The 23,464-nt window shown below is 51.8% G+C and overlaps 1 protein-coding gene across 1 annotated transcript in view; it reads right to left on the bottom strand.

Moving 5' to 3' along the window:
• The window catches only part of DHRS7C (dehydrogenase/reductase 7C), a 202,356-nt gene that overhangs the window by 34,309 nt on the left and 144,583 nt on the right, over positions 1-23,464 (bottom strand). Inside the window, exon 6 of the mRNA XM_085616720.1 lies at positions 19,422-19,577. Within this exon, the coding sequence (XP_085472846.1) occupies positions 19,422-19,577 (156 nt within the window). The remainder of the gene's footprint in view (positions 1-19,421; positions 19,578-23,464) is intronic.

Here is a 23,464-nt window from a genome sequence, read left to right as displayed (position 1 = left end):
CCTTACGGATGACATCCATGTATTTAAACATGGCCACTGACCTCTCCGGGAACTTTTCACAGTATACGCTGGCATATATGAGAAACGCCGCTGCCCAGTTCTCTATCGTCAAGGGCACTTTAGGCCTCTTGGCCAGCTCGAACTCCTCCTCCTTAGAGCCCTCCTTCGCCCTGACCTCTCTATGCAAGAGTTTGAGCATCTCCACGTATTCCCCTTTCCAAATTCTCTCCTTCGTTGCCAACATCAAGTGTGCCCCCAAGGGCTTGGTCACCCCCATATATGGTAACCGTTTAATCTTCAATTCCTTACTCTCCAACTTGTTGTCCTCTGCCTTCGTCCCACTTGTCCCTTTGTCGTCCGTCACCCCCTTCGTGGTCGCCCCTGCGTCCGGGCCTGTGCCCTCCGTGCCCACTGCCACATCCACCACGTACGCCCCCTTGCGCAGCCTACCCCCGTCCCCCCCTCCTCCCCCGCCCCCCCACACCTCTTGACACCATCCTTGCGCGCCCGAGCAAATGTTTATTACCTGGCGCCAAGTCCTCCGTCCGCCGCTCTTCCCGGCGTCCAGTCCTGGGGGCCGAGATGCTTTCCCACCGCGATGTCCGACCCGTGGGCCGCGCCTGGCGTCATGACACCTGTAAGAAACTATCCACAACATTACTCGGCCCCCCGTCCCTACCGTCCCCCACCTCACGCAGCTCCCCTTCCTCCATGCTCTCCTCATCATAATCTAATTCTTCCTGTCCTGCACCCCCAGCGCTCCCCGCTGGACATGCCGCCTGCTGCTGAGGAAAACAAACAACCTCCCTAGCGATGCTCCTCCGTCGCTGTCCCCCGGGGCGCTGCGACCCCGTGGGTGTTGGGGCTGGCGAGCCCGTCTCGGGCCTACTTGTGCCAGCCGCGCCGGGATCCCTCGCCGGTACTGGGTACGCCGCCCCAGGCTCCACCCTCCCTTCTCCTTGGCGTCGCCGGGCCGCTCCCAGCCTTGCCAAGTCCGGCACCCCGCGATGGTCCCGCTGTCGCTCCGCTACCTGCAACGAAAAGGCATGGTCTGGTGTGCTGGGCCTACCTCCTATCCTCCTGCCATCCCATCCCTGCTTACCTGCCCCCAACGTCCCCGCGACCCACGCCCGCCCCACCGCGCTCAAATCCACCACGTCCTCTTCCCTTCCTCTCCGTCGTCACCGTCACTCCACTCCCGTTCCCTGCTCCCCCCCACCCCATGACCGCTCGCCCCCCCCTGCCGCGCCCCCCTCCCAACCCCCCTCCCCCTTACTCTCCGTCCCCTCTGACCTGACGCCCCCGTCTACAACCCCCGATGCCCCCCCCAACCCCACTGCCCAGGACTCAAATATGTCCAGGCCGTCCCAGTCCCTCTCACTACCCTCCGATTCAAACAGCACTGGGGATTCCCCCCCTGCTGCTCCCCCTCCCATAGCCTCTGTCTGGCCCCTCCCGCCGCCGCCAGATATCGCCACGCTCCTGTGCCTAGCACCCTGCTCCATTCCGCCCACGCTACGCCCCCCCACACCTCCCCCACTCTTCCCCGGGCGCTTCCTGCCCCTGTGCAGTCTCCCCCCCGGCTGTGCACCGTGGCCCTCCCCCTCGCGCCGCCCCCCACTGCCTGCTGTACCGTCCCTGTATCTCCCTTCAGGCTTCGCTCCAGCCCGCCCGCCCCCGCAGACCCTGTCCCCCAACCCCCTCCCCGCCGACCCCCAACAGCGGGCCGCGCGGCGCCACCCTGCGCCGCCCCCTGACACTCCCGCCGGCAATATTCCCCACTCGGGCACTTCATTGAGCCCTTCCTCCCACTACGGCCGATCCGCCCACCCCGGCGCTCCCCGCGCACCGCTCTGCAAGACCTCCCCGCTTTCCCCCCCCCCACCTCTCCCCCCCGGCGAAGCAGCGCCTCTGTCCTTATTGCTGCCCATGTATATCGCCCTCGCCACACGTCCCCGGCCTGCCTCTTCCCCACGCCCTTCGACTTCCCCCTGCCTCTCCCCCCACCCCCGCGCACCTCGCGCCATGTCTCGCATATCGGACCGGCCCTCCTCAGCGCGTCCCCGCGCCCCTTCCGTTGTCATGCCGACGGCCGCTCCCCTGCCTGAGGAGCGGCCCTCGTAAGATCGAGCCCTCGCTATTAGGCCTCCCCGCACTCTCCCCCGTCTCGTCGCCCGCCCACGCCCCCTCGCCGCCTCTGACCCCACCGCCCCCGCCGACACCTCCGAACCAGGGGCAGCGCTGCTGGCATATGCGCCGCCCCTTAAACTCACCGCTCCTCTTCCAGATCTCCCCGGGGGCGAACACGCCGCAATGGCGGCCGCCACCCCCGCGGACGCGCATCTCGCGGGGCGCCTCGTCCAGTCCGTGTCCTGAATCAATAAATCCATACGTCCTGCCTCGCTTAACAGCCGAATCGCCTCCAGAACACGGAAATCGCCGCTCGCCATTGCCTACAACAACGCTGTCTCCTACACCCTAACAGGCCTAACCGTGAACAATTTTAACTAGCGCACACCCAGCCACCAGGTCACCAAGTCTAAAATGGTGACTGGGCTGGCGCGCAATTTCCCTATATACCCCTTGGGCTATTTGGCTGTATTTGGGCTACATTTGGGCTATCCCCAAATGTAGCCCAATTTCCTCAAAATGGCCGTTCGGCCACTCCCCCCCCCCCACCCCCTCCCAATCTGCCCGGGAGGCAGACCTCGCGGTGCTCGGCTGCCCCCCAGGCTCCCATTCTTCCTTTACGGGGCTCCGTGGCTCCAGGAAATGCGACCAGACTACTTTGTACTATTCAGTGTGGTGCTTTGAGCTCCCAGTAACACTAAGCCTGTTGGGAAGCCATTGAAAAACGTGCCAAGGATGAATGGCTAATATTGCAGCTGGGGGTGTGAACGAATAGCCGAGCAGACAAATGAAGGAATTAGTGATTGGCAAAGTACATAGACGGTTCGATGAGGGAATCTATGAACACACATTTAAAGGAGGTGTTGGACTTGGCCCTTCTGGCAGGTTCACCCCTGAACTTTTTGCTTTTTATTGGTGACTTGGTGTGGTGATTATTGGTTTCTGCGCACTTTCCCTGTGTCCCAGGGTAAAGTGCGTGCGCGCTCTGAGTGCATGTGGTGAGATAGGCCTGCCCTCCCATAGGAATGCATGGGGAATGTATGTGTCCCTAGTAGTTCCTGATGCGTGGGGTGTGCAGGCCCGAGTTTGGTATGTGCGGACTCGTGGGATTGAATGCTGCGTGATGATGTGTGCGGCGTGCATGTACTTAGTGTGGAAGTGCCACTTCTAGAAGTGGGCACTGCTGTGTGCAGTGTGTCTGGCGTGTGATTGGCTGGAGCTGGCTGGTGAGCCTGGCTCCAGGAGTCTGGTTGGGTCTGCCCCAGTGGTGAGTGTGAGATTAGCATGCTGATGGCTGAGGAGGAGTGCACCTTGGACCTGAATAGGGCAGGGTTTTCCCCACACAATGCTGGCTCCGCCCCCTGTGTTGCGACTGACGACCCTAGCCCTGCCAGTGAATAGAGTGAGGGGCTGAGCACATCAAGGGTGCTCCCCAACCAGCTGCGACTGGTTTTCCCCCTCACCCTGAACCCAGAACAAAGGGATTTGGTGTATAAAAAGGGGCTGTGTCCCCTTACAAAATGTTCTCGTTCTGTACTTGAATCTGCCAGGGGCGTGCTGCTGCTGGGGCCCAGGGGAAGGTTTGCCTCCCTGGGCCCTGCCCAGCCCCTGGATGCCTGATGGACCTTGTGGAACCGTTGATTGCTGTTTCCTGGCTCTGTCCAAGACCTGGCTGCTTCTAGCGCCCTGGGAGCGCTATATTGCTTTATTTTGCCCCGTAGGAGCGCTGGAGCTCCGCAGCGATGCGCTGCCGTCCGTGTGGAGGGAATACCCTTCGTAAGGATTCCCCCGAAATGCTGCCGGAGCGGGTGCCCACCCCGCTTCATCGTTATTTACTTTGCGGGTGCCACCCCGCGTTCTATTGCTGGGAACCAAAATCGCCGCCGCGGCCCGAGCCGCATTTAAAAATCGCCGCTGAGTCCGCGGCCCACCTGGTTGTGGGCGGGGCCGCTGGACGGAAGCGGAAGCGGAAGTGCGGCCATTTTCCCAGCAACCCGAGGTCCCGTAGCCTCGCAGGCTCCATTGAGAAGTCCCGGGTCCCAGGAGGGGGCCCGTGTTAGAAAGGGTAGACGGACCGGGAGGGTCGGCCGAGGTCAGGAGGAGAGGTCTCCTTGGAGAGCCGTCTCCAGCGATCGTACAGACAAGTAACTTCCCCCCCACAGACAGATACCACACACGGATAAGGTTCAGTGTTCTTTATAAGCACTTCTTAAGGTACGGTTGAATGGTACAAGGAGGTCTGGACTCAGGGGTCCCCTCGATTCAAGTCTCTCAATGCAGGGTAAGGGGGAGCGGGACAGTCTGTTTACCAGTCGGGTAGTTCGGATGAGATGATGACTAGCTCACAATCCTCGAGCTTGGTGGTTCAGTTGGTACGGGCCGCGGCAGCGCCAGCAGGTCCCGGAAAGATGGTCGGTACACGGTCAGCGGCAGCGCCAGCAGGTCCCGGAAAGATGGTTGATGTACGGTCCGCGGCAGCGCCAGCAGGTCCCGGTGAGGATGGTCGTTGCAACGGGCCGCGGCAGTGCCAGCAGGTCCCGACAAGGATGGATGTTGCAGAAGGCCGCGGCAGCGCCAGCAGGCAGGACGATGGTTCACAAGAGCGGGCTACGGCAGCGCCAGTAGTCCGTCAAGGCTGAGTTCTCTCGGTGTCTCTCGACTCCAGGATACAACTGCCTTCCTGCTCCGGAGATGCCCCAGTTATAGGGCAGGCGCCCTTTAATGTCCGGACCCTCGCACTTGGAGGTCGGAGGGCCCGGGATGAAGGTGTCCAGACACCCAGCAGGGGGTGGAGCCAGCGCCTGGGGGAGCTGGAGGCGATCGGCACCTGGCGGGGGAAGAGCTCTTGACACTTCGTCCTCCCATTGACCTGCCAAGTGGTCCGCTCACCTCCTGGGTGGATGGTGGTGCCGGGATGTCGGGGCCGGCCAGGCCCGGGGTTAGGGTCGGGGCGAGGCCACGCGGCCTCGTGGTGCAGGGCCCAAGATGGCGGCTTGAACCGGCCGGGGGAGCCGGTGGGGCTGGGCCCCGTGATGAGTAGAGGTCCGAGGGCAGAAGATCCGTCGGGAGACGGGGTACAGGTGCTTTTCGTGGGTTATGCCTGGTGGGCCGGAGCTCGGGCCCTGTCGTGCGGGGAGGGAGCAAGCCCTTCGTGTGGCCTGTCCAACAGCCCGGGTAAAGTGCGGGAGCAGCGCGAGGCTCCCATGACGAGAGAGAGCCCCGCCGGCCGCCTGTCGTGCCCGCAGAAGTCCCGGTGAAGAAGCTCCGGTGAGTAGGGGCTGGTCCTAGGGTCTGAGCGGTCCCGCCAGGAGAGCGGGCCGCTCCGCCGATGCTGCACAATTGTGTGTCAGGGCCCCTCGGGGCCCCGGCTTCTAGTATTGGAGGGACATGTCGTGGCACAGGTTGGGAGTGCCAGTGGTGACACAGCGTTCTCAGAGCCAGATGGCTCCCACGCCCCAGACGTCGTCTTCGAGCCCGAGCGTGGCTCCAGCGAGGGTGATGTTAGTTCCCAAGCCTCCGCCGCTCCAACGCTGAGGGCATGATGATTTCAGGAGCCAGTGTGCTCCAGGGGGACATGTGTATCTTTAGAGCCCCCGTGGCTCCCACAATTGCGTAGTTCATTCCTCCAAGACGCCAGCGCACTCCACAGTACTTTGGCCCTTGTCTATATTGGCGCACCATTATTTTAGGAGCCCGTGCGCTCCATGGGGACATGTCATTTTCGAGCCTAGGCGGCTCCAACGTCTGGATAGTGTTTCAGGGGCTAGTGAGAGCCCCTGCCTACTATGTGCCTTCCCCAGCTGCGCAGCACTTAGTGCCAGCTGCAGCGTTTAGGCCCTGCTTTGTCCCCAGCTGCCCAGCAAGTAGTGGGCAGCTGCTACGTTTAGGTTCTGGTGCGTCCTGGACCCTAATGTGATTGAGGTGTTATTGCGATTCATGCTAATGTGATTTTGGGTGCTAGGAAATGTATTGTGTATAGCATGTTTTGCGCACCCTGTGTCTTATACCTCTAAATGTGGTTATTTCTGCCTAGGAGGCTGTTTTACCTGTTTAGGTTGATGGTAGGGAGAATGTACTTCCCTGTGCGATGTGCACCCCTAGTATAGTTATACTTAGGTGGTTAGGTCGAATGCGTTAGACCAATGAGAATTGCATAATGTGATTTATGCCCCTGTGATAGATGCAGGATAGGTTTTATACCTGATGCTAGTGTAATGACGCTGAGGTCATTATTGCGCCAGTAGAGACTGGTTGTGCTCTACAGTTACTTGGTGTTATGTTCTACGTTTACTATTGGTGATTTGTGCTATGTTCTAAGTGCCAATTCCTGACAGTGGTCCATGTGGCCCTGTCCCCTGTATATATAATCCCTTGTAAATTCTGCCCGTGCCTGTTGGCACATTGTAAAGTGTGTCTTTTTATCTAATGTGTTTGGTATAATACAAAGGCTATTTTTATAGAATACCTTGTGTGGAGTTTCCTTTGTGGTGGGCCTTGGGTGTTGTTGCTGGGTGCGCGCGCAAATGCTTTACACATCGCCTCAGAGATAAGCCTGACTGCTCGTGCCAAGCTACCAAGGGGGTGAGCAGGGGTTATCTTTGGCGTGTAACTTCCTTGCCCTGACTAGAGTGGTGGTTTCTGCCTGACTTTGGCGCAAGCCTTAGCCAACCAGAATCCCATTTCTAACATTGGTGATCAGCGGTGGGATTTGGAATTGCGTTTGCGCTGTACCGCAGCAGCAACTGGCCGCACTACAAAACTTTGCATTTAGATAAATCACATGGTATAGGGATTATTGTTCTAAGTTTGTTTTTAATTGTCATTTCCTTGGAAATGTGGTTTTGTGCACTGTGAGTTAGGTGTCCCTAGCTCGGGAGGGTAGATCATCCCCCTTAGTGCATTGTGTTTTCTGGATTCACCAGTAAGGGTGGGATCCAGTGGTGGCAGCAGAGGTGTGTCCAGTGCATGTATTCCCATTTCCAGTTCCCGGGGTAGTGGTACCTGTGTCACGTGGTGGTCAGGTTGAGAAATCAGGGGCGGTAGAAACTGTCTTACCAGTCTTGGGAGGGGTTTGGGGATGAATGTGTAATGCGCTGGATGAATGTGAATGTCCCATTCCCAGTTCCCAGAGTAATAGTACCTGTGTCACGTGGTGGTCAGGTTGAGAAATCAGGGGGCGGTAGAAACTGTCTTACTAGTCTGGGAGGTGTGTGTATGTGGATGAATGGTATGAGTTCTCTGAAATAAGGAGCTTGCTGGTTGATTGGGTGTGAGTTCTCTGGGATAGGGAACTTGCATTGGGGAGTGATTCCAAAAGTAGTGGCTGAGGTGTCTTCCAGCCCAGCGTGGTGGAAGAGGTTCAGAGTAGCCCAGCTAGGTCTCGGTGTAGGGGCTCACGTCCTGTCTCTGCGGAGAAGGAGTGGGTGGGACTGCGTGTCTCCAGGTGCCCGAAACCCAGTGTCAGGGCCTGGATGGTTTCTTTAGGGAACATCAGGTCGGGGGCCTAGGCTGTACCAATAGGTCATTTGAGGAGGATCTCCCAGTGTCTAGAGGACGTGGAGCGTCTGTAATCAGAGCTCCAGTAGTCCTGGTGTCTGGCGCTCCAGTTGGGAGGGTGCGGAAGTCCAGAGGGAGGGGTGAGAGGGGGAGGGATTCCCCAGTGGGAACCAGTAGGTCAGGGACCAGCCGGGAGGGCTGTGTCGCCACTGAGTGACCGTGGTGTCGCCACTTCTGTCCTGGGGGGTCTGCACGCACTGTCAGATGGACAGGAGGTCGTGAGATCAGCGCCAGGCAGACTGTCACACGACCCATTAGGTATGTGTCACCCTCGTTAAGTCCTGGTTCGCCAGGCATCTGACCAAAGGGTACGTCCCTCGGTTGGGGAGCCAGTAGTCGGTGTTTCCGGATCTGGACGTAAGGGCGGCTGTAGTCCTGAGGGCAGGTGGGGCTCATCTTAAGTGAAGAGACCCTGCTCTACAGTGGAAGGGGGTGCAGAGGGAGGGAGTCCTCGCCTCTGACCCCTTGGATCCCAGGTGGTAGACCGGTGGTGGAGAGAGGTCCTGAACAGGTGGGAGAGTTGTGTTCTGGTGGGTGCTTCCCTGGGAGGGTGCGGAACCCCAGAAGTAGAGGTAGGGTGGGGCCTTCTTGCCCATGACCTCTGGTCAGCCTGAGGGTGCGGACCCTAGGTTGAAGGATCAGTGGTAGTTGGGAACTACACTGAGAGGGAGAGTGGAGAATGGCTTGTATGCCAGGGGTTACTACCCCCCACTCTGGGTTTGGCAAGGACCAGTGGTATCTGGGTGGCCTAGGGCCTGGTCCTGGCCGTGGACAACTAGGTAGTACCAGTGGGGTAGCCTAGTTGGGCCTGAGTTCTTTTCGGTTGTTTTTTTTCCAGATAGAACCATGTTGATTGAGAATGGCGTAGAACCGGAGAGTGTCCCTGCAGTGCGGGCCTGCGTCCGTGTTCTATCGCCCCAAGCAGGGAAGTCCATCACGGTGGTGATTGGTCTGCCCTGCGTTTTGGCTGGAAGGGGGTTGTGTTGGACTTGGCCCTTCTGGCAGGTTCACCCCTGAACTTTTTGCTTTTTATTGGTGACTTGGTGTGGTGATTTTTGGTTTCTGCGCACTTTCCCTGTGTCCCAGGGTAAAGTGCGTGCGCGCTCTGAGTGCATGTGGTAAGATAGGCCTGCCCTCCCATAGGAATGCATGGGGAATGTATGTGTCCCTAGTAGTTCCTGATGCGTGGGGTGTGCAGGCCCGAGTTTGGTATGTGCGGACTCGTGGGATTGAATGCTGCGTGATGATGTGTGCGGCGTGCATGTACTTAGTGTGGAAGTGCCACTTCTAGAAGTGGGCACTGCTGTGTGCAGTGTGTCTGGCGTGTGATTGGCTGGAGCTGGCTGGTGAGCCTGGCTCCAGGAGTCTGGTTGGGTCTGCCCCAGTGGTGAGTGTGAGATTAGCATGCTGATGGCTGGGGAGGAGTGCACCTTGGACCTGAATAGGGCAGGGTTTTCCCCACACAATGCTGGCTCCGCCCCCTGTGGTGCGACTGACGACCCTAGCCCTGCCAGTGAATAGAGTGAGGGGCTGAGCACATCAAGGGTGCTCCCCAACCAGCTGCGACTGGTTTTCCCCCTCACCCTGAACCCAGAACAAAGGGATTTGGTGTATAAAAAGGGGCTGTGTCCCCTTACAAAATGTTCTCGTTCTGTACTTGAATCTGCCAGGGGCGTGCTGCTGCTGGGGCCCAGGGGAAGGTTTGCCTCCCTGGGCCCTGCCCAGCCCCTGGATGCCTGATGGACCTTGTGGAACCGTAGATTGCTGTTTCCTGGCTCTGTCCAAGACCTGAATGCTTCTAGCGCCCTGGGAGCGCTATATTGCTTTATTTTGCCCCGTAGGAGCGCTGGAGCTCCGCAGCGATGCGCTGCCGTCCGTGTGGAGGGAATCCCCTTCGTAAGGATTCCCCCGAAATGCTGCCGGAGCGGGTGCCCACCCCGCTTCATCGTTATTTACTTTGCGGGTGCCACCCCGCGTTCTATTGCTGGGAACCAAAATCGCCGCCGCGGCCCGAGCCGCATTTAAAAATCGCCGCTGAGTCCGCAGCCCGCCTGGTTGTGGGCGGGGCCGCTGGACAGGAGCGGAAGCGGAAGTGCGGCCATTTTCCTAGCAACCCGAGGTCCCGGAGCCTCGCAGGCTCCATTGAGAAGTCCCGGGTCCCAGGAGGGGGCCCGGGTAAAGTGCGGGAGCAGCGCGAGGCTCCCATGACGAGAGAGAGACCCGCCGGCCGCCTGTCGTGCCCGCAGAAGTCCCGGTGAAGAAGCTCCGGTGAGTAGGGGCTGGTCCTAGGGTCTGAGCGGTCCCGCCAGGAGAGCGGGCCGCTCCGCCGATGCTGCACAATTGTGTGTCAGGGCCCCTCGTGGCCCCGGCTTCTAGTATTGGAGGGACATGTCGTGGCACAGGTTGGGAGTGCCAGTGGTGACACAGCGTTCTCAGAGCCAGATGGCTCCCACGCCCCAGACGTCGTCTTCGAGCCCGAGCGTGGCTCCAGCGAGGGTGATGTTAGTTCCCAAGCCTCCGCCGCTCCAACGCTGAGGGCATGATGATTTCAGGAGCCAGTGTGCTCCAGGGGGACATGTGTATCTTTAGAGCCCCCGTGGCTCCCACAATTGCATAGTTCATTCCTCCAAGACGCCAGCGCACTCCACAGTACTTTGGCCCTTGTCTATATTGGCGCACCATTATTTTAGGAGCCCGTGCGCTCCATGGGGACATGTCATTTTCGAGCCTAGGCGGCTCCAACGTCTGGATAGTGTTTCAGGGGCTAGTGAGAGCCCCTGCCTACTATGTGCCTTCCCCAGCTGCGCAGCACTTAGTGCCAGCTGCAGCGTTTAGGCCCTGCTTTGTCCCCAGCTGCCCAGCAAGTAGTGGGCAGCTGCTACGTTTAGGTTCTGGTGCGTCCTGGACCCTAATGTGAGTGAGGTGTTATTGCGATTCATGCTAATGTGATTTTGGGTGCTAGGAAATGTATTGTGTATAGCATGTTTTGCGCACCCTGTGTCTTATACCTCTAAATGTGGTTATTTCTGCCTAGGAGGCTGTTTTACCTGTTTAGGTTGATGGTAGGGAGAATGTACTACCCTGTGCGATGTGCGCCCCTAGTATAGTTATACTTAGGTGGTTAGGTCGAATGTGTTAGACCAATGAGAATTGCATAATGTGATTTATGCCCCTGTGATAGATGCAGGATAGGTTTTATACCTGATGCTAGTGTGATGACGCTGAGGTCATTATTGCACCAGTAGAGACTGGCTGTGCTCTACAGTTACTTGGTGTTATGTTCTACGTTTACTATTAGTGATTTGTGCTATGTTCTAAGTGCCAATTCCTGACAGTGGTCCATGTGGCCCTGTCCCCTGTATATATAATCCTTTGTAAATTCTGCCCGTGCCTGTTGGCACATTGTAAAGTGTGTGTTTTTATCTAATGTGTTTGGTATAATACAAAGGCTATTTTTATAGAATACCTTGTGTGGAGTTTCCTTTGTGGTGGGCCTTGGGTGTTGTTGCTGGGTGCGCGCGCAAACGCTTTACACATCGCCTCAGAGATAAGCCTGACTGCTCGTGCCAAGCTACCAAGGGGGTGAGCAGGGGTTATCTTTGGCGTGTAACTTCCTTGCCCTGACTAGAGTGGTGGTTTCTGCCTGACTTTGGCGCAAGCCTTAGCCAACCAGAAATCCCATTTCTAACAGGATGATACAGTGGATTTGATGAGGGAGCAGAGTGAGAGCGAAATACTTTATTTAGATAGTTAAGTCCATGAAAGTGCATGTCAGCATACTATTTAAACAAATTTCGTTAAAAAAGTTATTATAGGTCAAGCATAATAAAAGCGCATAAAACACTTGATAAAAACGCATGGAACTCAAGAGCAGCAAAGTAAATTCAGAACACACGGAATAAAATGCAGACATCCATAAGAAGGAAATGATTTAATGAGGGAATGTGAGGGATGCACAGCTAAACGGGGGTGCGAAGGGGGTGAAGGAAGAAGAGGTGGACCGAACGAGGAGAGGGGAGATATGGGTAAAGAAAGAGGAAGGGAAACAAAGGCAGACATGAACGACTGGGTGGATTCATCACTGATCAAAAGGACGAATAAGCGAACTCGATGACTCAATGTGAGAACAAACAGCATAAGTGGAAGTATACATTATTAAGCGCATAGATGATTAATTGGTTCGGAGAGTGAATAGGCAGGGGACAGACGAACAAATGAGCTAAGCGCATGGTAGGGTCGTGCATAAACAAAAGAACAGGCGGTGCTACGAGTCACAAGTCATCTTTCATGTTAATGAGAAGGTAACCTTATGTGTGTACGAACGAATGGATGAATAAATAAGTGCATAGGTGGATATGCAAGTGGATTAATGGAGGGGTAAATAACTGATAGAATGAACTTGGAACGAATCAACTAATGAGTGGACACAACCGGTGAATAAACTGGTGGTTAGATGGAAGGATTGATGGGACAACTGAGAGTGACAAGATGGATAAAGGATGGCTGAATAGTAAATGAAAGTCTAGGGAAAATTGATGCCGTAAAAGGACTTGTGGGATTCCCTTGATGTCTTGCCGCCCTGTACCTCCCCACGCTGGTAGCGCTTGCCAAGGGCTGCCCTGGGTGCCAGGAAGTCCCAATGCCACAGATTCCTGGCCCTACTCTCCTTGAACTACATGCCAGGTACTGCAGCGATGCAGCCAGGAAGTAATGTGAGGCTGAGTGCCCGGGGCATGAAAAAATGGAAATGTACGATTCAACTGCATGTGTGCAGACATGTCAGTGAAATGCTACAGAATCAATCTGGACAGTGCCTGATTACCCCCTCAGCCAAGTACGCCTTATATGGGCTCATATTTATTATGCCGTGGTGGTGGGCATCTCGTGCCATTTCAGCTACGGCTGCCTTTGGGCGGGATGGAATTCAGCTGGACGGGCCACAATTCTCTCTGTGGACTTTGTGTGCAATTGTTGTTAGTGCTGCAAGTCCTGGCCAATCCAGATGCTGCTCCCTTGCTGACAGCACGGCCAGGGTGCCAGGGTGGCCGATGTCCTCTGCTCAGGTGGACGCCCCTCGTTGGTATTCAGATTGTTGTCTCCTACACTTGGAGCCCATTGTCGATGTTTTGAAAGTCCTGCATACATTTGGAGCTTCTTGTGGGTGTGGCAGCTGTCCACTGAAAACACTCTGAAGCTGTTATGGATGTCTTCTCCTGGCTGTCCTGTGTACCCTTCTTGTTTGTACTGTCATTTTCTACCTTATGATCGCTTGTTATGAAAGTCCCTCTGGTGTACTAAAAGCCTCTAATTGGTTTTCTGACTGTCCTCTCCCACTCTAGGAGCTCCTTGCTTCCGTTCAGAACGTCCTCCCTTTCCCTTGGAGCTTCTTGTTGGTGTTTGGATGGTTCCTACTAACCTAAGGGATCCTCATTGGTGTTCAGAAATTCCTCTTCCCATCTATAAGCTCCTCATTGACATCCACACTCTCTTCTCCTGCCCTAGGAGCTCCTCTTTCTTGCTCTGGGAGCCCTCCCTTTCCCTGGGAAATTCTCGTTAGTATTGAATCGGTTCTCTCATGACCTAGAGATACTACTAATTGGTGTTCAGAAACTCTTCTCTTAACCTAGGAGCACCCTGTTGATATTCTGGAAGTCCTCTCTTTCACTAGAAGTTCTTCCTTACTGTTCTGGAATCCATCTCATGCCCTAGGAGTTCCTTGTTGGTATGCAGGCGGGCTTGTCTTAGGAGTTTCACGTTTGAGTTCTGGAAGTTCTTGAATGTCCTCTGGTCATCAGAACCTCAACGCTTGATGCTGGTGAAGCAAAAATTTCACTTGGGCATAAACACAGGTTGAATGAATGTAATCTTTGAGTTTTTTTAATGTTCATTGTATTCTTTAAAATAGATTCTGAGATTATCATAACCATAATTCCGATAAATAAGGTTTATGTGTTGATTGTGCATAATAAATAGCCTTTTATTACACATCTCTAAAAACTGTATGTACTGTTTTCGGGGGCAGTCGTGAGGGATCATGCTTATACATGTAACCCCTACAGATATGAGTTTTCCTGTCCAGATTTTGTGAAAGATAATACTCCGAAGCTGGAAGAGCATAACTTGCCATAGAGAAAAGTGAGTGACACCTGTCTCTTTTCCTTTTCGCTGAACGGGGTGTGATACGAAATATCCTCTTGGGGCTAAGCAGACCTATCCTGGTGTAACTTATATCTGAAGCTCCACAACAAATATAAGTGCAGCGACCCATAGTTTTCCTGAGGACCTTACGGCTAGTGCTGCTGAATGCGGGCATTACCAAATGCCAAGGCTGCCTAGTCTGGATTCAAGTTCATGCTACTTGCACCCACTGAGCTAAAAATTCTTATCTTTGCATCTCACATTTAGAGGTCCTTTTCACCCTTAATTTCTTCCTTTGTCACTATTTTCCTATCTTAATCTTCTTTTTTTCTCTCTCCCTTTTCTGCATTTCTCACTTTTACTCTTAGTCAAATTATGATGATAAAAATGTGTCCCGGTCCCCAAAAATGAGAGCTGCTGTCAGCTACATACTACCATCTGCACAAATTAAGCACTGACTTCAGAGACATGTTTGCCTTTGTGGTGCATTTTCAATATAGAAATCAAACTAACATTTATTTTTTTCTTCTTTTTTTCTTTGCTAATGGGGGATTTCTAACCAGACCAGTGTAGGTTTGAGAGGCATAGTCCCAACTAATTGTGGCAAACGTAATTCACATTTGACTTCAACACAAAATGCATCTAACAAACACATTTGCAATAGAAAAATATATTTGTTTACTTATGTAGTAATTGGCTATTCTTATGAATACAGACATAATGTAAAAGCAATTCAGAAATGTTTGGAAATATACATGGAGTTCTGTGCTGTCATTTGTTTGCTATCCAGGTATGGCTAATGGCACGCATATAAAAGTTTACGACACAGGCCCTGGTTATGACTTGGACAATATATTGAGGGCAATAAATGTGTATGCACTTTACTGTTACTGCGTGCTAAATTCATCCTGTACCATCAAAATTAAATTGGATAAAATGGCGAACTACCACGTGCAACTAAGTTTCTAGGCATAAAACCAAAAGGAAATCTCAAATACATGAGGTTTAGCACATATATTTAGCAGGTGGTTAATGTACGCGAGGACTTTAGGGTAGGGTAAGGCTGAATGGCAAGGTGGGAAGAAGGGGTGTGAAGGGGAAGGTCATTTCTGGCATGTGAGAAAACAAGCATTGGTAAAGCCAGCAGATCTCGCCTATACAAGAGGTATTGGCTTCGGCAATGTGTTTTTGCCATGTTCTACACCAGTATGGCTGCTGTTCAGCATGGTAAAAGTTAGTGGCTTGGAGTGTCCTAGAGTGGAGTGCGGGGAGCAGAGCATTGTATATACTGGTTTTGTTGGAGTAGAGTGTCGTAAAGTGGGGTAGGTGGAGGAGAGAGTCCTAGAGTTAAGTAGAGGGGAGTAGAGTTCAGTGGTTAAGTGGCAGAGAGTGCTGTAGGGTACAGTGTCATAGAGTGTAGTATCGTAGAGTGGAGTGGCGTAAAGTGCAGTGGAGTGGGTGGTATAGGGTGCAGTGGATTGAGATAGTCGGGTGGATTGGATTGGAGTAGATTGGGGTGGATGGGATAGGGGTAGGGTGGGTTGATTGAGTGGAGTGGGGTGGGGTGGATTAGAGTGGGTGGATTGGATGGGGTGGTTTGGGATGGAATAAAATGGGGTGAAGTGGACTGGCTTAGGATGGATTGGAGGGGGTGTAGTAGATTGGTTCAGGGTGGGGTGGATTGGATTGGGGTGGTGAGTGAGGTGAATTAGCGTGGAGTGAAGGGGGATTGGACTAGACTGGAGTGGGGTGGATAGAATTGGAATGGGATGGGGTGGATTTCATTTTGGTTGGCTGATAGATTTGATTGAGTGGGGTGTACAAAACTGGGGTGGGGGATTGGATTGGGGTAGAGTGAGTTAGATTGAAGTAGAGTGAGGTGGACTGGACGGCAGTGCAGTGGGGTGGATCGAAGTGAGATGGACTGGATGGGGTGGATTAGACTGGAGTGGGGTTGATTGAATTGGGGTGGGATGGGGTGAGGTGAATTGGATTGGGGTGGAGTGGGATGAATTGGAATGGGGTGGATTGGATTGGAGCAGGGTGTATTGGACTGGAGTCGGATACTAGAGTGCGGTGGCCTGGAGAGGAGTGGAATGGACTGAGGTGAAATGGAGTAGCGTGAATTGGAGTGGGGTGAATTGGATTGGTGTGGGTGGAATGGAGCGGAATAGATTGGATTGAAGTGAGGTGGATTGGACTGAAGTGAGGTGGATTGGATTGGAGTGGGATGGATTGGATTGGATTGGGTTGAGGTGGATTGGATTGAGGTAAAGTGGATTGGATTGGAGTGGGGCAGATTGGAGTGGGACGGATTGCTTTGGATTGGAATAGGGCAGATTGTATTGGATTGGAGTGGGGCATATTGTTTTGGATTGGAGTGAGACTAATTGGAGCAGGCAGATTGGAATGGGCAGATTTTTGGATTGAAGTGGGGCTGATTAGAATGGTGTACATTGTTTTGGATTCGAGTGAGACATATTGGAGTGGGGCAGACTGGAGTCTGGACAATTCAAGTGGGAAAGATTGTTTTGGATTGGAGTGTGGCAGATTGGTGTGGGATGGATTGGAGTGGGGCAGAATGGAGTGGGAAGATTGTTTTAGATTGGAGTGGGGCAGATTGGAGTGGGAAGATTGTTTTAGATTGGAGTGGGGCAGATTGGAGTGGGCGGATCAAAGTGGTTCAGATTGGAGGGGGCAGATTGTTTTGGATTGGAGTGGGGTGGATTGGAGTGGAGCTGATTGGAGAAGGACAGAATTGGAGTGGGCAGATTGTTTTGAATTGGAGTGGGGCAGATTGGAGTGTGGAAGATTTGAGTGGGGTAGATTGTTTTGGAGTGGAGTGGGGCAGATTGGAGTGGGGTGGGTTGGGAGAATTGTAGTGCAGTGGAGTGAGTGGTTTGCATTGGAGTGAGGTGGATTGGATTGGTATGGGGTCTCATTCTCCGAGAATTGCACTGGTTACCAATTGGAAAAAGAGTACAATTTAAAGCTCTCTGCTTCTTGTTTAAAGCTAATGCAGGACTTGGCCCAAAACATTTACAAGAGCTGTTTTTGCCTTATCTACCCTCCCAGGGATTAAGACCTGCCAGTCAGGACCCATACTGTGTGCCCAGAATGCACCGGGCTCGATCTGGTGGATGTTCTTTTGCTTATCTAGGGTCGAAACTGTGGAATGATCTGCCTCATCTATAAGAAACTGCACTTCTTTAATGCAATTTTGCAAACATTTAAAAACATGGCTCTTCTAAGTATGGTGTCTTCAGGATCTCCTTGCTGATGCTTAGTTCCGGGAAACCCGATGGGTAGCCGTGCGCTCTACAAATGGCAATTAATAATAATAATTGGATGTTGCATTGCAATAAAATAATCCTAATCTTTTGAGAACAGCGTCCAAGAGCAAAAACAATAGAAAAAATGAATGCAAACTGAGAAGTCTTGGCAAAATAAAAGAAAGTTAACTATAGAAAATAAATCTTTGCAATTTTGTCCTGCTGGGCATGTTTTTGCCAATCACACACCTCCTGTTTGCAGGGCTCTAAAAGTTAAACCGAACAAAAGAGTACCTCAATCATATCGGGAGCAGCAGATGGGCACTGATTAAGTTTAATCGATCGGTGCTTGGTCCCTGCTCCACAGAGAGGTACAGAAATTATGTTAGGCCTGCCTTGACAAATTATGAGATTGTAAAAAAGAGTGCCACACAAGCCTACAAATGGAAATCAACAGGTGGGCTCCAAGCCCTTTTTTTGTCAACAACAGTGTCTCGCAAGCGAGACGCTTGCGCTAGCGTAACGTCTTGCCGGCTTGACCCTAAAAACAGGGAATGAGTCGTGGCTGCTGCCGCAACCAAGGCCTCATACAATTTTCCCTAACTGGAACTACCAGCAGTGAAAAGACAATTCTGGTTCTCCCACACCAGGTCACCATTTTCGCAGCCGACACCATTGACAAGCCGTCAGTATGGAAGCTGTGTGTGATACCAAGGGTTGCACAACTGTAGATATAAAACTACAAATAGGTATGTTTCCACTGAAGCATTTATTTCCCTTTAAATTGTACCTCAAAAATAAATACATTAGCTTTGGGTGTACATAGCGTGCACAAGCACAACATGAGCGATGTTGTATTAAGGTGGGAGGAGGGGGGTGGAAGGAGAACGTTACCAACCTGAACACAATCTTTTTACAAAAAAAAGCAAATAATTTGTCCCTTTTCTCTCTTCGTAAAAAAGTCAACAGGCTAGATTTTGGTGCTGTACCAAATGGATATTTCTTGCTTTTCATTTACGTATTAATTATACTGCTTTACCAAACATAGGATGCATGTACGCAATGTATCCATTCACTTTTCAATAATCTTGTACATGCATGATTCGATTTGTTCGTCATTCATTTGAATGATTTATCGTTTGTGCGTTGACACCTTTTTGTAATAGCCATTGCAATTTTATTAGAATCAGATAACTTACACATCCTGCCTTCATCTTCTTTAAACCATTTGAATAAGTATGGATATTTTGTACCATGCTGCTCTGTCTGAAAGAGGGCTCTACGTCAAATAGTCCTGGCTGCGAATAAAAGCAAAACAGGCAAACGAGAGAGAGAGGGGAAGCTTCAAGGCTAATCCCACTACACTGTAAATCACTACGACGAGCAACCATCCTAACTCTCACACTTGTCCTTGTGACTGTGATTTTGGCTGGTTTCAGGCAGCAGATAAATCGGAGAGATATTAAAACCACATACACGGCATTCAAAAAGAGGACTTCAGTAACTCCTGGTTGTTGGCTCAATGCTGCATTACCATCAATGAATTCAGGAGGTGTGTATTATGCCTGGATGTAGAGTCCTTGGCTTATATATACGCACAGACTTGTGTTAGTAATGGCACAGCATCTTTCTCTCCATTGACAACACGTTGTTTCCTCCAATCCTTAGTTCGCAGTAACTAGACAGGTTATGATCACTGCGAAATGCGTAATACAAACCCACACATTTATAGCATAGTCGCAGACGTCAAAATAGTAAATACAGACCTAAGTGATGGTTCAAATTCTTTAAAATTAATGTGTTTTAACTGTTGCACTATATCTGACGCCAGGCGAAACAAGCAACATTGAAAGGCAGAATTAATAAGACATTTCCACATTGGTATGAGTAGACAGTCACTATGAAAATGTGACTTTCTGTGTGTATTTGAGCAAGAACAAACTTCCCTTAATACTAATCAAAACAGCAAAATATATCAGAAGACTTCAAACTGCTATAGTGCTATGCCCTAGCACTATAAACCAGATTTACAGTTGCCCAATGTAATAGTACTCAATATAACAACTTCGTAAGAATGGGAGGCTGAACTGGCTTTTCAATGATTCATACTGTTGTGATTTGAAGATCATGATATTTAACTGTCACTTATATTGTTGATATTCACCCATTTACTTGCAGTATATTTGCCATGTACCTGATGTCAAATTTGTTCTTTCCTATTTGTATGTTCATTTCATTTTGTTTATAGAAGATCAAAACTGTAGGGATTCAATGGAAACATTAGAAAAAAAGTCACTTTATAAATGCATAATGTGAAAATCTTACATTTCCAGATAGAGGCTTCCCAGTTCCCTGGCTCATGCTGAACATGATATGACCGTATGAAGGTCGGACTCACAGTACTGACCGAAACATCAAACTCTTCCACTTCAGCCCGGAGACAGTCGAAAAATCCCTGTGCGGCATGCTTTGATGCAGCATCTGAAAGTAGTCAGAAAAAAGAAGACTCACTCTATATGAACTGAATTTTCTAACAGTTGCTAACTCAAAGGTATATACTTAAAAACTCAGAAGGATTGTATGAGAATACATTTAATCTGTTAAATTTGTTTTACAGACTAATTTTTGCAGTGGATGCATTTGTCCACTGAGCAAAGTTATCTGATAATACACCTATTAACACATGTTCAGCTAGCCTTCCTCTTTCCAGATTTCTCTCCCTTTCTACTTCTATCCCTTAATGTGACAATTGTAATATTCTCCTGATCAACAATAGTATAAGCTCTGTCATTCCTCATTGTACCTTTTATATGTGTCTTCTTTGCATTGATCATCTGGTATATGTGACATTCACTTTTCCCAATGGTCCATCTGAAACATATAAGTTCTGTTCTACGTCCTCTGCGTGCTATGTGGACACCTGGTTCCTTGCATATTACCATCTTTCGTCTTTTTCTTATTTTTATATATGAGAAGGAACAGTGTTGATTTAGTAAATAGCATCAATGATTGAAGTGCAACATATGTGTGGCAGTACAGAATAGCTAGGAGGCAAGGAATATAGAATTTAAAGGGGAAAACAAATATGTTACCGGCGAAGATATCTAAAGAAGGCCCTTAGGGAATAAAGTGGATGGAGGATGGATAAATTATGGATGAATAATAGTTCCTGTTGGCCTTCTTGCAAATAAGCCAAAATGCCATGCGACAGGGAATTTTCAAGGTGGTGTAAGTCCACATTTACTTGCGCTCTGATGGCCGGGGGGGTGTGAGGGAGTGTTCTAGGGAATTCAAGCATGGCCTCCCACATCTAGCACTAAAATCCAATTTGAAGCAAACACTGTACCCTGAACAAACCTAGAGACAGATAGGACAAAAGCAGGATCCTCCAGCAACCAGACAGGAGATATTCAAGAATCCTCTTGACATCCTGGTCTGTCCTTTCAAGTGTACCCTGAGTGTTACATGTGGTTCAAAAGAGCTGTCAAGCAGGATTCGACAGTGTGGTATCAACATAATGCTCACAGCCCCCACTCAAAATATTCTGTGATGTTCAGAGAGATCATCTCTGCCTATTAAGATTGGGAACGGGGAGAGGTTTATGCTAATTAGCCCTCTGACAGTTTAGGCAGGTACAGGATAACTTTCTAAAAGTTACCTTTTCACTATTTGTCTTTTAAACATCCAACTTCACTATTGAATTTGCTATCTATTGACTGTTGAGTCTCATTAGTCCATACCAGGTCCGCGTGCCAACTCCCTTCACTGCTGCATTCGTTCGCCTTTAGCTGTTTGCTCCTTATTGACTAATTACACTGTGGCAGTGTTATTTATCATTGTTTCTGCATAGTCTCTACCTTTATCTTTGGCTATCACTGTTGATACAACTGTATCTCATTAGCCAATAACTGCAACACTATATTTATAGGTCTCTTACAGTAACTTTGTTTTAACATTGATTTATTTAACCCCTATTAGCCGCTCTCTTATTGTTCTATGCCACGGCTGCTTCTTTTTCTGCTGTTTTTGCCACTTCTTCCCTCCAGTTTCCCACCTCCCAGCGCCCCCCAGGACATACTTAATGGAGGGCACAGAGCGACTCCATTGAGCAGGTCCTTGTGCCAGCACCCTCCACTGCTGCATTTGATCGCCTTCACCTGTTTGTTCCTTTTTGCTCATATTTACTGTGGTAGTGTTATCCGTCATTGTTTCTGCATAGCTTCTACTATTGCCTTTGTCTCTTACTGTTGTTTCACTGTATCTCATCAGCCAATAAATGCTACTCTGAATTTATAAGCCTCTTACAGTAAGTGTGTTTTAACATTATTTTATTTAGCCCCTAATAGCCATTCTCTTGTTGTTCCCCCCTCTGCTGCTCATTTTCCTGCCATTTTCGCCGCTCCTTTCCTCACGCTTCCCACCTCCCGGTACCCCTCTCAGGACCTACTTAATGGAGTCTGCAGCACAAAAGCGTGCAGTGGAAGTGTGGCTGGTGCACCAAAGATGCACCAAAGGCGCGCCAAAGGTAACCCTGTCTGTGCCCATCAGCGCTTGGCCCGTGCTCAGTGCCAGAAGCCATGACTATTCCACCCCACACAGCTACACTGCCTCAGACCTCCGAGCCCCGGATCCCAGACATGTCAACAGCAACTGCTGCCACACTTCTCTGCGCACCACCAGAGAACCATTTGCCTGCCAGCACTGCCACTTCACCTGCAATACGAAGCAACCACCACGCAAACACAACTGCATCCACCACATTGACTAAGTCCGCCAAGGCACAATTTTAGTGCATTCTACTCAACACACAATCACTCTGTAAACACGCCACAGAGATCTGGGACATGATCTCATTCCTCACCCGGATGTCATCTTCCTCCCAGAGACCTGGCTGAACCCCACCCCTGTGCCGAACATCACCATCCCTGTTGGAGGGAGGCCCACCGGGTAGTCGGGGAGACTAATCCGACACCTTCCTACCGCAAAGTTACGGCCGAGCGTCGCTGAGAAGCCCCCTCGGGGAGGTCTTTCTCCTATGATCGTACTAGGCCCAGTAACACCACCACACATGACTCAATAGCAGTTGCGAGATTAGGTTCTTTATCAGCAGTAATACGTGCAATATTTACAGAGGGATCGAGGGATCCTGCCAGAGTCTCAGTGCTCGTTCAAGGGGATAGGGTAGCGTGACAGTCTTATTGCCAGCCAGGCATGGGAGGGCTCTGCGCCAGACCTTGGATGCTGGTCTCAGAGCGGCTCGGACGTGGAGAGCCGCGACGTCGTCTGCAGGGCTCAGATGGTAGTTCCGCTTAGGTCGAGCCGCTACGAGGTCAGCTGGGCTCTGGTGGTAAGGTTCAACAAGGTCGGGCCGCGACAGCGTCAGCAGGGCCCCAAAGGTTCGTGAAGGTCTTTAAGCACGGTGGAGCCGCGACGTCGTCAGCAGGGCTCAAGGGTTGGTTCAGGGTGAGTCTTCTTCCATAGGGTCAGCCGCGATCCGATCAGCAGGGCTCTTGACTCCAGGATACAACTCCTGCCCTGTTGTCGGGTCGCCCCAGATATAGGACGGGAGCCCTTTGATGTCCGGACCCGTGCGCCCGGAGGGGGCAGAGAGGCCGGGGAGGGAGCGGCCAGACGCCCAGCAGGAGAGGCGCCAGGCCCCCGAGAGCTGTGGGGCGATCGCACCTAGGTGTGGAAGGACGGTTGGGGGTCCCATCGATACTGCCCTCTGCTGGGAGTGGGAAGGGCTCACGTGGTATCCCCCGGGCCAGGGGTTGGCGTCTCGATGTCGGGCCTCGCTGGGACCGAGGCCGGGTAGAGCAGGGTCATACAGGTGGTCACGTGGAGTGACGTGCAATCCAAGATGGAGGAGCCCCGATGTGCATGGGACCTCGTGCGGCTTAGCGCGGGGAAACAGGACCACGCCACGAGGCCGGCTCCCACACGCGTCCCCCCCAGCTGAAGGCAGGGAGAGTCACCCATCTTCTTGGGGGTTCTCCTCGCCGAGGAGAAGAATCGGGACAGGCCGTCAGCATTGGCGTGGTCGTTGCCGGGCCGGTGTTCAACAGTGAAGTCCATCCCTTGCAGCGAGATGGACCAGCGTAACAGCTTGGGGTTTTCGCCCCGCATTTGCATGAGCCACCGCAAGGGCCGGTGGTCAGTCTGGACCCTGAAGTGGGTACCGAAAAGGTAGGGCCGGAGCTTCTTGAGAGCCCATACCACAGCGAAGGCCTCCCGCTCGATGGTGCTCCACCTCTGTTCTCGCGGCAGCAGTCGGCGGCTGATAAAGGCCACCGGTCGGTCGAGGCCCTTGGCGTCCAGCTGGGAGAGGACTGCCCCGACCCCGTACTCCGAGGCATCAGTCTGGACTA

Source organism: Triturus cristatus, chromosome 7 (assembly GCF_964204655.1).
Source record: "Triturus cristatus chromosome 7, aTriCri1.1, whole genome shotgun sequence".
In the NCBI taxonomy this organism is placed as follows: domain Eukaryota; kingdom Metazoa; phylum Chordata; class Amphibia; order Caudata; family Salamandridae; genus Triturus; species Triturus cristatus.
This window is presented reverse-complemented; position numbering and strand designations above follow the sequence as displayed.